Source organism: Trichomycterus rosablanca, chromosome 14, assembly GCF_030014385.1.
Source record: "Trichomycterus rosablanca isolate fTriRos1 chromosome 14, fTriRos1.hap1, whole genome shotgun sequence".
NCBI lineage: Eukaryota > Metazoa > Chordata > Actinopteri > Siluriformes > Trichomycteridae > Trichomycterus > Trichomycterus rosablanca.
Window position 1 is genome coordinate 26,291,467 of NC_086001.1, and position 12,255 is coordinate 26,303,721.

Sequence of the window (12,255 nt, forward strand, 5' to 3'; positions counted from 1 at the left end):
TGTAGATTTACTGTCTTCTGAAAATAACTCAACACACAGCCATTAATGTCTAAATAGCTGGCAACATAAGTGAGTACACCCCACAGTGAACATGTCCAAATTGTGCCCAAATGTGTCGTTGTCCCTCCCTGGTGTCATGTGTCAAGGTCCCAGGTGTAAATGGGGAGCAGGGCTGTAAAATTTGGTGTTTTGGGTACAATTCTCTCATACTGGCCACTGGATATTCAACATGGCACCTCATGGCAAAGAACTCTCTGAGGATGTGAGAAATAGAATTGTTGCTCTCCACAAAGATGGCCTGGGCTATAAGAAGATTGCTAACACCCTGAAACTGAGCTACAGCACGGTGGCCAAGGTCATACAGCGGTTTTCCAGGACAGGTTCCACTCGGAACAGGCTTCGCCAGGGTCGACCAAAGAAGTTGAGTCCACGTGTTCGGCGTCATATCCAGAGGTTGGCTTTAAAAAATAGACACATGAGTGCTGCCAGCATTGCTGCAGAGGTTGAAGACGTGGGAGGTCAGCCTGTCAGTGCTCAGACCATACGCCGCACACTGCATCAACTCGGTCTGCATGGTCGTCATCCCAGAAGGAAGCTGACGCACAAGAAAGCCCGCAAACAGTTTGCTGAAGACAAGCAGTCCAAGAACATGGATTACTGGAATGCCCTGTGGTCTGACGAGACCAAGATAAACTTGTTTGGCTCAGATGGTGTCCAGCATGTGTGGCAGCGCCCTGGTGAGAAGTACCAAGACAACTGTATCTTGCCTACAGTCAAGCATGGTGGTGGTAGCATCATGGTCTTGGGCTGCATGAGTGTTGCTGGCACTGGGGAGCTGCAGTTCATTGAGGGAAACATGAATTCCAACATGTACTGTGACATTCTGAAACAGAGCATGATCCCCTCCCTTCGAAAACTGGGCCTCATGGCAGTTTTCCAACAGCATAACGACCCCAAACACAACCTCCAAGATGACAACTGCCTTGCTGAGGAAGCTGAAGGTAAAGGTGATGGACTAAACCCAATTGAGCACCTGTGGCGCATCCTCAAGTGGAAGGTGGAGGAGTTCAAGGTGTCTAACATCCACCAGCTCCGTGATGTCATCATGGAGGAGTGGAAGAGGATTCCAGTAGCAACCTGTGCAGCTCTGGTGAATTCCATGCCCAGGAGGGTTAAGGCAGTGCTGGATAATAATGGTGGTCACACAAAATATTGACACTTTGGGCACAATTTGGACATGTTCACTGTGGGGTGTACTCACTTATGTTGCCAGCCATTTAGACATTAATGGCTGTGTGTTGAGTTATTTTCAGAAGACAGTAAATCTACACTGCTATACAAGTTGTACACTGACTACTCTAAGTTATATCCAAGTTTTATTTCTATAGTGTTGTCCCATGAAAAGATATAATAAAATATTTGCAGAAATGTGAGGGGTGTACTCACTTTTGTGATACACTGTATATACTGTATATCCTCCCTATGTTGTTGATGGAGTAATTTTTGTGTGATTTGCTGCTGTCTTGGCCAGGGCTCAATTGTAAAAGAGATTTTAATCTCAATGTGACTTCCCTGGTTAAATAAAGGTTAATAAAATAATTTAAAAAAATAAACAGATCATGCTGACTGTACCGTGTATAGACTAGTATATAATTACAGAGTAATGCCAGGTGAATACAAGTGGCTGAATGATTGGGTAATGAATGAGAAGAAATAAAGTCGAGTATATAAGCTGATATGTTCAATATATACGTGCCACTCAGCCTCGAGCCGACAAGGCAGAGCTGGATTCGATAGGATGTACTTGAAATTCGGCTCTGGTTGCAGCATGTGTTTTTATCGCTGCGCCACCTGAGCGGCTAGCATTTTTTAACAAGACGATGCAAAACCACCTGCTGCACACATTACAAAGGCGTGGCTGTGGAAGAAGAGGGTACGGGTCCTGGACTGGCCTGCCTGCAGTCCTGAACGGTCCCAACTTTTTTTGGAAAGTGTTGCAGGCCTGAAATGCAGGAATGGATGCTTATTAATAAATGAAATGAATTTGAACAGATAAAAGATTAAACATCTCAGCTTCATCCTGTCTGACATCAAATAAAAGTCAAAGTCTGTGTTTATATTATTATTTGCTTTTTCTATACTGTCCCAACTTTTTCTGATTTTGCGGTTGTATTGTTATTATTATTATTATTAAATCTGCTGAAACCCTGTTTGAACAAAGGTTTATAGGTCGTGTTTTTTGACAGATAGTATAGAAGTACGTGTCTGTTAGTTCTAACTTAAGTGCTTAATAAAGAAGTCGGTCGTTACTACCAACAATAACAAAATTATTTTTCTTCTTTCACAAAACAAAGAAATTTCAGGTGAAGGAACCTCGATCCCTGTGGAACACGTCACCTCTGAGGAACACCTCACCCCAGAGGACCAACAGTGTGGAGGTTTCCAGATGAAGCCTGTGAAGAAGGAAGAACCTGAAGATAAAGATGAACTCAGTAAGATATTTTTTATCTTGAGTAAAATAAGATTTGGATTGAATAGAATCAGAGGAACCTGGGATGAAGCATCATACAGTGAAAGCTTGTATTGTGCTCATGCAGATCAGTGTGAGCAGGAAATGATGAATGCAGGATGAATCACGTTACAGGACTTTAGCATCAGATCTCAGTTTAACAATTACTAACAGTATTTATTATTTATAATGTTATAAATGTATTTTATTATTTATAATGTTATAAATGTATTTTATTATTTATAATGTTATAAATGTATTTTATTATTTATAATGTTATAAATGTGTTTGATTATTTATAATGTTATAAATGTATTTTATTATTTATAATGTTATAAATGTGTTTGATTATTTATAATGTTATAAATGTATTTGATTATTTATAATGTTATAAATGTGTTTGATTATTTATAATGTTATAAATGTATCTGATTATTTATAATGTTATAAATGTGTTTGATTATTTATAATGTTATAAATGTATCTGATTATTTATAATGTTATAAATGTATTTGATTATTTATAATGTTATAAATGTATTTGATTATTTATAATGTTATAAATGTATTTGATTATTTATAATGTTATAAATGTATTTGATTATTTATAATGTTATAAATGTGTTTGATTATTTATAATGTTTAAATGTATTTGATTATTTATAATGTTATAAATGTATTTGATTATTTATAATGTTATGAATGTATTTGATTATTTATAATGTTATAAATGTATATTATTATTTATAATGTTATAAATGTATATTTTTATTTATAATGTTATAAATGTATTTGATTATTTATAATGTTAAAATGTATTTGATTATTTATAATGTTATAAATGTATATTATTATTTATAATGTTATAAATGTGTTTGATTATTTATAATGTTATAAATGTATTTGATTATTTATAATGTTATAAATGTATATTATTATTTATAATGTTATAAATGTATTTGATTATTTATAATGTTATAAATGTGTTTGATTATTTATAATGTTATAAATGTATTTGATTATTTATAATGTTATAAATGTGTTTGATTATTTATAATGTTATAAATGTATTTGATTATTTATAATGTTATAAATGTGTTTGATTATTTATAATGTTATAAATGTATTTGATTATTTTCTGCTTCAGAACTGAACAAGGATTTCTGCTGCTCCTCGTGTCCACATTCCTCTACAACCCAAAATCAGCTCCACAATCACATCAAGAGCTGCAACCATGATAAATATGAGACTCTGGTGAAGATTAAGACTGATGAGGATCTGACGCCCACCAGAAGCTCCAGTAATCAGCAAACGTCCTCTGGTACTGTCAGTATTAACACCTCTCTCAGTCCCACACAGGAAGAAGGAAACGTCTGCTCACAGTGTGGGAAGAGCTTCAGGTTCCTGAGTCATCTCAAAATACACCAGCGCATTCACACAGGAAAGAAACCATATCAGTGCTCACAGTGTGGGAAGAGCTTCAGTACCCAGGGTGCTCTCAAAATACACCAGCACATTCACACAGGAAAAAAAACATATCGGTGCTCACAACGTGGAAAGAGTTTAAATACACAGAGTTATCTAAAAAAACACCAGCGCATTCACACTGGAAAGAAACCAAATCAGTGCTCACAGTGTGGGAAGAACTTCAGGTGCCTGAGTGCTCTCAAGATACACCAGCGCATTCACACAGGAGAGAAACCGTATCAGTGCTCACAATGTGGGAAGAGTTTTAATACACAGGGTAATCTGAAAAAACACCAGCGCATTCACACTGGAGAGAAACTGTATCAGTGCTCACAGTGTGGAAAGAGTTTTAATATACAGGGTGATCTCAAAAAACACCAGCGCATTCACACTGGAGAGAAACCGTATCAGTGTTCACAGTGTGAGAAGAGTTTTAAAAGTGCAGAAGTAGTTTCTGAATTGGAACGACTGGAAGAAGAAGAAGAATTGCAGGTATCAGAAGAAAGTGACTACGATTCGTTTGAAGAAGACGCTTTTCTTCATGGAGAAGATGCTGTTCTTGATCTGTAAGTACATTTTTTATTTTTTATACCAAATTTACATTTGTGTTGTTGTATTGAAAAGTTTATTTTAGTAGTAAGGTAAAAATGCCAAGATCAAATTATTGTTTTCCAACTTTTATAACTTTTAAAAGACTATACTGTTGTTTCCAAGTTTATTATATATAATTTTGTTACAGCTGTGCATTTATTACAAAAACTTATGTTGTATTTTTCTTTTTGTGTTTTATAATAGCAATTCTGAGGATTCAGGTGATGACTGGGTGCCAGCTGCTCAGACTAAGAGAAAGAGGCATTCTTCCCCACCCCACCCTGAATCCACATCAAGGACCATTCACGCAGATCCAGAAAGTACTGTAACGTCTGTCGAAGTGGTGCCAAGTACTTCATCCACCCACCTCCCAACAATACAGAAGACCAGGTCATCAGCAACACGTGCGAAGAGGCAATCAAGAGGACGTTCTCACCGAGTTCCTGCACAAACAAAAAGGCCAGGCAGTGTTTCTACAACCGAAGATGAAGATGATGTTTGGCATGACATCACTGATGTTGATGAGGCACCCAGCATTCCAAAATTTTTGCCAAAGCGACCTCCAGGGCTACAGCTTCTATCGAACACTGTATATTCCCCACTGCAGTTGTTTCAGCTGTTTTTCAGTACGTTTGTGGTGAAGACTATTGTAGATAACACCAATAAGTATGCTGAGATCAGAGCAGCTGCAAATCCATCTTACAAATGGATTCCTCTCAGTGTTAGAGAATTCTACAAATTTATTGCATTGGTAATATACATGGGGATTGTAAAACTAAAATCTGTTGCAGACTACTGGTCTGGAAAGGAATATTACCGCCTTCATTACACCGCAAAAGTGATGACAGGCAAAAGATTTTTGGCAATCTCTAGTAACCTGCATCTGTGTGACCCAAAAGAGGACGAAGATAACACAAGGAGAAAGGGAACCTCAACATATGACAAACTTTTCAAATTGAAGCCACTGTATACAGAGTTGCTGACAGCATGCCGGACACATTTTCAGCCGGACAAGGACATTTCGATTGAAAGCAAGAATCTTCTAATCTGCATCTCTAAAGCAAGAACTGGCCTGAAACAATACATGAAGGCAAAGCCAACAAAATGTTGCTACAAAATGTTTGTTCTGGCTGATTCAACCACAGGTTACACTTGGAATTTTTTTATTTATGAAGGCAAGCAATCCGTTTGCTCAGGCCATGGATTGAGCTATGACTCAGTTATGTCCCTCATGGATTTTGCCCTTCTTGGCAAGGGGTACCACCTCTACACTGACAGTTTTTACACAAGCCCCATGCTCTATTTGGATCTCCTGAAGAAGGAGACTCTTGCTTGTGGTACCATCCGTACCAACCGGAAGGGGTATCCAAAAACAAAAATCAATGATCTCACCAGGCAGGCAAAGAGAGGAACCATCCGCTGGCACAGACGTGGACAACTTCTTTTTGTAAAGTGGATGGACACAAGGGAGGTTGTGGTGTGCTCCACAATGCACAAGGCATATGATGGTGACACAGTGATGAGGAGAGTAAAAAATCAGGAGGGGGTTTGGAATAAAGTGAATGTTCCAGTTCCTGCAGCGGTCAAGGATTACAACAGGCACATGGGTGGAGTTGATTTGTCAGACACCTTGATTTCATATCACAATGCCTTACACAAGACAGTCAAGTGGTACGAGACATTATTTTACCATTTCATTGACATTGGGATTGTAAATAGTTTTATTTTACATCAGCAAATATCAAAAACAAATGCACAAGAGGCTCTAACTCAGAAACTCTTTAGAGAGAAACTGATGTCGGAGCTTGTGGCCTTTTCAGGGGACACCACCCAGGATGAGTCTGCTGCAGGACCCTCAGGTGAAACAAAACAATGCCTGCCAGCATTTTACAGCGATGACAGTTCAGCTGGCAGGCGAAAATGTGCCATGTGCAAAAGGTCTGGCAACCCTGTGAAGACACCAGTGTACTGCACAAAGTGCGATGTGCCATTGTGCGTTGTGCCCAAAAGAAACTGTTTTTACAAATGGCACAATATGGGGCACCACAAAAACCTGTAAATATTTGTACCAAAAAATTTAAATAGACATTGTAAATAGTTTTGAGTTGATTGTATTTTTCATAAAAATTGTTTTGCTAATCATTCAATTGTTGTGTTTTATTTTTGGAAAACATGTTTATAAAACTTTTGTAACACAGGTACCTAAATACAATTCATTATATTGAATTCAGAGGTTGTTTCTAGTGTAAAAAGGCTAAAAAAAAAAAGGCATGTAGAAAAGCTAAAACAACATTTGGAGAGAATAAAAGGACATTTGGAGAGGATATGTCAGGGTCATACAATTATTATTTACACTAAGGTATGTAGATGTTGTCACCATGAAATACAGATTATTTATTTTTGCAATATAGCTTGTTTTTCCCTATTGGAAGGTTTTGGAGAGGTTTTGGGCACATTTGGAGAGGCCGATATGGACTATTGTTACTCCAACTTGTATAACTCCAGATGGGTAATCATCAAAAAATTTGGTACGGTGGTAGTAAACAACTTTGGCCACAGACATGATGTGTTGGCAATGTTATACCAGACCTATATTCATACTTATACTCACTAAAACTTTGGACTAAAACAAAAAAATTAAAAATCGATTTTATCATCATTGCAACATGGTAAAATATCATTATGACCTTTAGCAGTTTCTTCTGATACTTTATGGGGTTTTCAGTCACATTAAACCATACATTTCCTAATATCATATGTACTTTGTGAATAAACAGCATTAAAATTTGGGTATGCCCTTCAGATGGAAAATGCACAAAAATAGACTGGACAGCCAAGGGGTTAATGATGAAGATGTGCAGATCCTTGACAAGGAGGAACGCTGGTTTGAACGTGGAGTCAAAGAGGCCATCTATGTGAAGAGGGAACGACCATCCCTGAACCGGGGAGGGGGCCTGAGAGTACATCTCTCACCATCTTACAACGCCGTAATTGGAGCTTTACCCCCAATCATGTGTGAAAGACACACATGACCATTGTAATTAATGGTCATTGTGAATTTCATATGGACCTGCTCACCAGTTCCATTGTTATGCAATGGGCGGTGATCGGTCGTTATGCAAATCAACTGCATATAAGTTTGGGGTATTCACCCCCAGCTCAGACTGAAGAAGTCATTCGGATTGAGTGACGAAACGTTTCTCTACAACAAACTTGTGTCCAGATGAACTGATTAAACTTTGTGTTTATGGTAACGTTATCTTGTGAGTTTCAGGTTAACTGGTAGTCTAAACTGAAACTTTTCAGGTAGTTAGCTAAAAGGCTAACAGTTTCTAGCATTAGACAACAGCTGCTAAATAATTAAAGTTCATTGAATACTGTGGATAACGTTAACTTAAAAGCTACAATAAGCAACAACAACAACAACAACAACAATAATAGTAATACAATAAAAAGCAACAGACGACCTACCATCTCTGACTACATCCACAAGGTGGACCAACAAAGCAGGTGTGTATAATTTAAGAGTGGACAGTGAGTGGACACGGTATTTGAAAACTCCAGCAGCGATGCTGTGTCTGATCCAGTCATATAAGCACAACACACAGTAACACACCACCACCACGTCAGTGTCACTGCAGTGCTGAGAATGATCCACCACCTAAATAATACCTGCTCTGAGGTGGTCCTGGCAGTCCTGACCATTGAAGAATAAGGTAAAAGGGGGCTAACAAAGTGGAACTGATGGACGACAGTGGAACTGTAGAGCTACAAAGTGCTTCTATAGATAGATAACTTTATTAATCCCATAGGGAAAGTCAGTAAATGGTTAGTAAACTATATGGTTATGGAGCTGATAGAAAAAGAGTATACATACAATCAGAATCAGAATACTTTATTGATCCCAGAGGGAAATTGCAGAAGGAGGTGGTTTTAATGTTATGGCTGATCGTATATAATTTTATAACCCAAAGATTGTCCCTTGTATTTTTTGTAGATATTCAAGTGTCCACTACCATCACTGAGCCACATTTGCTTATTCACCTCTCATACATGAGTAAAAACTATGAACACTACTCTGCAGCATCTAACAGCCGGTCATCAGCCAAGGTCACAAGATCCAGCAAGAAGGTTCTGGGTTCGATCCCCAGGTGGGGCGGTCTGGGTCCTTTCTGTGTTGTTTGCATGTTCTCCCCATTTCCGCGTAGGTGTCATCCGGGTGCTCCTGTTTCCTCCCACAGTCCAAAGACATGCAAGTGAGGTGAATTGGAGACACTAAATTGTCCATGACTGTGTTCAATATAACTTTGTGAACTGATGAATCTTGTGTAATGAGTAACTACCGTTCCTGTCATGAATGTAACCAAAGTGTAAAACATGACGTTAAAATCTTAATAAACAAACAAACTGTACTTCTTTATGTTGTTTATATACAGTGTATCACAAAAGTGAGTACACCCCTCACATTTCTGCAAATATTTCATTATATCTTTTCATGGGACAACACTATAGACATGAAACTTGGATATAACTTAGAGTAGTCAGTGTACAGCTTGTATAGCAGTGTAGATTTACTGTCTTCTGAAAATAACTCAACACACAGCCATTAATGTCTAAATAGCTGGCAACATAAGTGAGTACACCCCACAGTGAACATGTCCAAATTGTGCCCAAATGTGTCGTTGTCCCTCCCTGGTGTCATGTGTCAAGGTCCCAGGTGTAAATGGGGAGCAGGGCTGTTAAATTTGGTGTTTTGGGTTCAATTCTCTCATACTGGCCACTGGATATTCAACATGGCACCTCATGGCAAAGAACTCTCTGAGGATGTGAGAAATAGAATTGTTGCTCTCCACAAAGATGGCCTGGGCTATAAGAAGATTGCTAACACCCTGAAACTGAGCTACAGCATGGTGGCCAAGGTCATACAGCGGTTTTCCAGGACAGGTTCCACTCGGAACAGGCTTCGCCAGGGTCGACCAAAGAAGTTGAGTCCACGTGTTCGGCGTCATATCCAGAGGTTGGCTTTAAAAAATAGACACATGAGTGCTGCCAGCATTGCTGCAGAGGTTGAAGACGTGGGAGGTCAGCCTGTCAGTGCTCAGACCATACGCCGCACACTGCATCAACTCGGTCTGCATGGTCGTCATCCCAGAAGGAAGCTGACGCACAAGAAAGCCCGCAAACAGTTTGCTGAAGACAAGCAGTCCAAGAACATGGATTACGGGAATGCCCTGTGGTCTGACGAGACCAAGATAAACTTGTTAGGCTCAGATGGTGTCCAGCATGTGTGGCGGCGCCCTGGTGAGAAGTACCAAGACAACTGTATCTTGCCTACAGTCAAGCATGGTGGTGGTAGCATCATGGTCTTGGGCTGCATGAGTGTTGCTGGCACTGGGGAGCTGCAGTTCATTGAGGGAAACATGAATTCCAACATGTACTGTGACATTCTGAAACAGAGCATGATCCCCTCCCTTCGAAAACTGGGCCTCATGGCAGTTTTCCAACAGGATAACGACCCCAAACACAACCTCCAAGATGACAACTGCCTTGCTGAGGAAGCTGAAGGTAAAGGTGATGGACTAAACCCAATTGAGCACCTGTGGCGCATCCTCAAGTGGAAGGTGGAGGAGTTCAAGGTGTCTAACATCCACCAGCTCCGTGATGTCATCATGGAGGAGTGGAAGAGGATTCCAGTAGCAACCTGTGCAGCTCTGGTGAATTCCATGCCCAGGAGGGTTAAGGCAGTGCTGGATAATAATGGTGGTCACACAAAATATTGACACTTTGGGCACAATTTGGACATGTTCACTGTGGGGTGTACTCACTTATGTTGCCAGCCATTTAGACATTAATGGCTGTGTGTTGAGTTATTTTCAGAAGACAGTAAATCTACACTGCTATACAAGCTGTACACTGACTACTCTAAGTTATATCCAAGTTTCATGTCTATAGTGTTGTCCCATGAAAAGATATAATGAAATATTTGCAGAAATGTGAGGGGTGTACTCACTTTTGTGATACACTGTATATATATATATATATATATATATTGTCCACTTTTATAATTATTATTCTTATACAGTGTATCACAAAAGTGAGTACACCCCTCACATTTCTGCAAATATTTCATTATATCTTTTCATGGGACAACACTATATTCATGAAACTTGGATATAACTTAGAGTAGTCAGTGTACAGCTTGTATAGCAGTGTAGATTTACTGTCTTCTGAAAATAACTCAACACTCATGCAGCCCCAGACCATGATGCTACCACCACCATGCTTGACTGTAGGCAAGAGACAGTTGACTTGGTACTCCTCACCAGGGCGCCGCCACACATGCTGGACACCATCTGAGCCAAACAAGTTTATCTTGGTCTCGTCAGACCACAGGGCATTCAAGTAATCCATGTTCTTGGACTGCTTGTTTTCAGCAAACTGTTTGCTGGCTTTCTTGTGCGTCAGCTTCATTCTGGGATGACGACCATGCAGACTGAGTTGATGCAGTGTGCGGTGTATGGTCTGAGCACTGACAGGCTGACCTCCCACGTCTTCAACCTCTGCAGCAATGCTGGCAGCACTCATGTGTCTATTTTTTAAAGCCAACCTCTGGATATGACGCCGAACACGTGGACTCAACTTCTTTGGTCGACCCTGGTGAAGCCTGTTCCGAGTGGAACCTGTCCTGGAAAACCGATGTATGACCTTGGCCACCATGCTGTAGCTCAGTTTCAGGGTGTTAGCAATCTTCTTATAGCCCAGGACATCTTTGTGGAGAGCAACAATTCTATTTCTCACATCCTCAGAGAGTTCTTTGCCATGAGGTGCCATGTTAAATATCCAGTGGCCAGTATGAGAGAATTGTACCCAAAACACCAAATTTAACAGCCCTGCTCCCCATTCACACCTGGGACCTTGACACATGACACCAGGGAGGGACAACGACACATTTGGGCACAATTTGGACATGTTCACTGTGGGGTGTACTCACTTATGTTGCCAGCTATTTAGACATTAATGGCTGTGTGTTGAGTTATTTTCAGAAGACAGTAAATCTACAGTGATATATAAGCTGTACACTGACTACTCTAAGTTATATCCAAGTTTCATGTCTATAGTGTTGTCCCATGAAAAGATATAATGAAATATTTGCAAAAATGTGAGGGGTGTACTCACTTTTGTGAGATACTGTATATGTTATTTTCTATATATAATATTCATATAGCTGTCATTTTGGTTCACTTTTGTAATTGGTCTTATTTATAATATTCAGATTATTATTATTATACTACTTGCTGCAATTATCTTAATAAAATACTTTCTGCTGCACAATCTGTAGTTAATCTGTAGCATAAATCTACTATTTTATCTATGAGGATGTAAAGGAGAAGAAAACGGTAAATAAATAGTATCGCAGTGTTTCGGGGGTTATTCCGGCCCAGTTATGGGAGAGTCGGCGGAGATCTGGCATCCAGATTTGGGCCAGTGTAATTGGCCCGATTCTGGGCAGTCATTCAAAAAGAGTCAGAGCCGACACGGGCTGCCGGTGTTACCGGAGTGTTATTGCAAGGTTGTCTAAAGTTTTCAATAATTTAAAGGTTACCCTTAAGGTTTCAATATTTTTAAGGTTACGGGAACGTTAGGGGAACGTTCCCACAACTATAATGCACAACCAAACGGGAACGTTCT

The 12,255-nt window shown here is 39.5% G+C and overlaps 1 protein-coding gene across 1 annotated transcript; it reads left to right on the forward strand.

The window, feature by feature from the left end:
• The first annotated feature begins 4,372 nt into the window (after positions 1-4,372).
• On the forward strand, positions 4,373-6,708 carry LOC134326796 (piggyBac transposable element-derived protein 4-like). The gene is made up of 2 exons (XM_063008952.1): positions 4,373-4,541; positions 4,771-6,708. Exon 2 carries the CDS (start codon positions 5,327-5,329, stop codon positions 6,623-6,625), a length of 1,299 nt encoding a protein of 432 aa, XP_062865022.1. The 5' UTR covers positions 4,373-4,541; positions 4,771-5,326; the 3' UTR covers positions 6,626-6,708.
• The last annotated feature ends 5,547 nt before the right edge of the window (positions 6,709-12,255 follow it).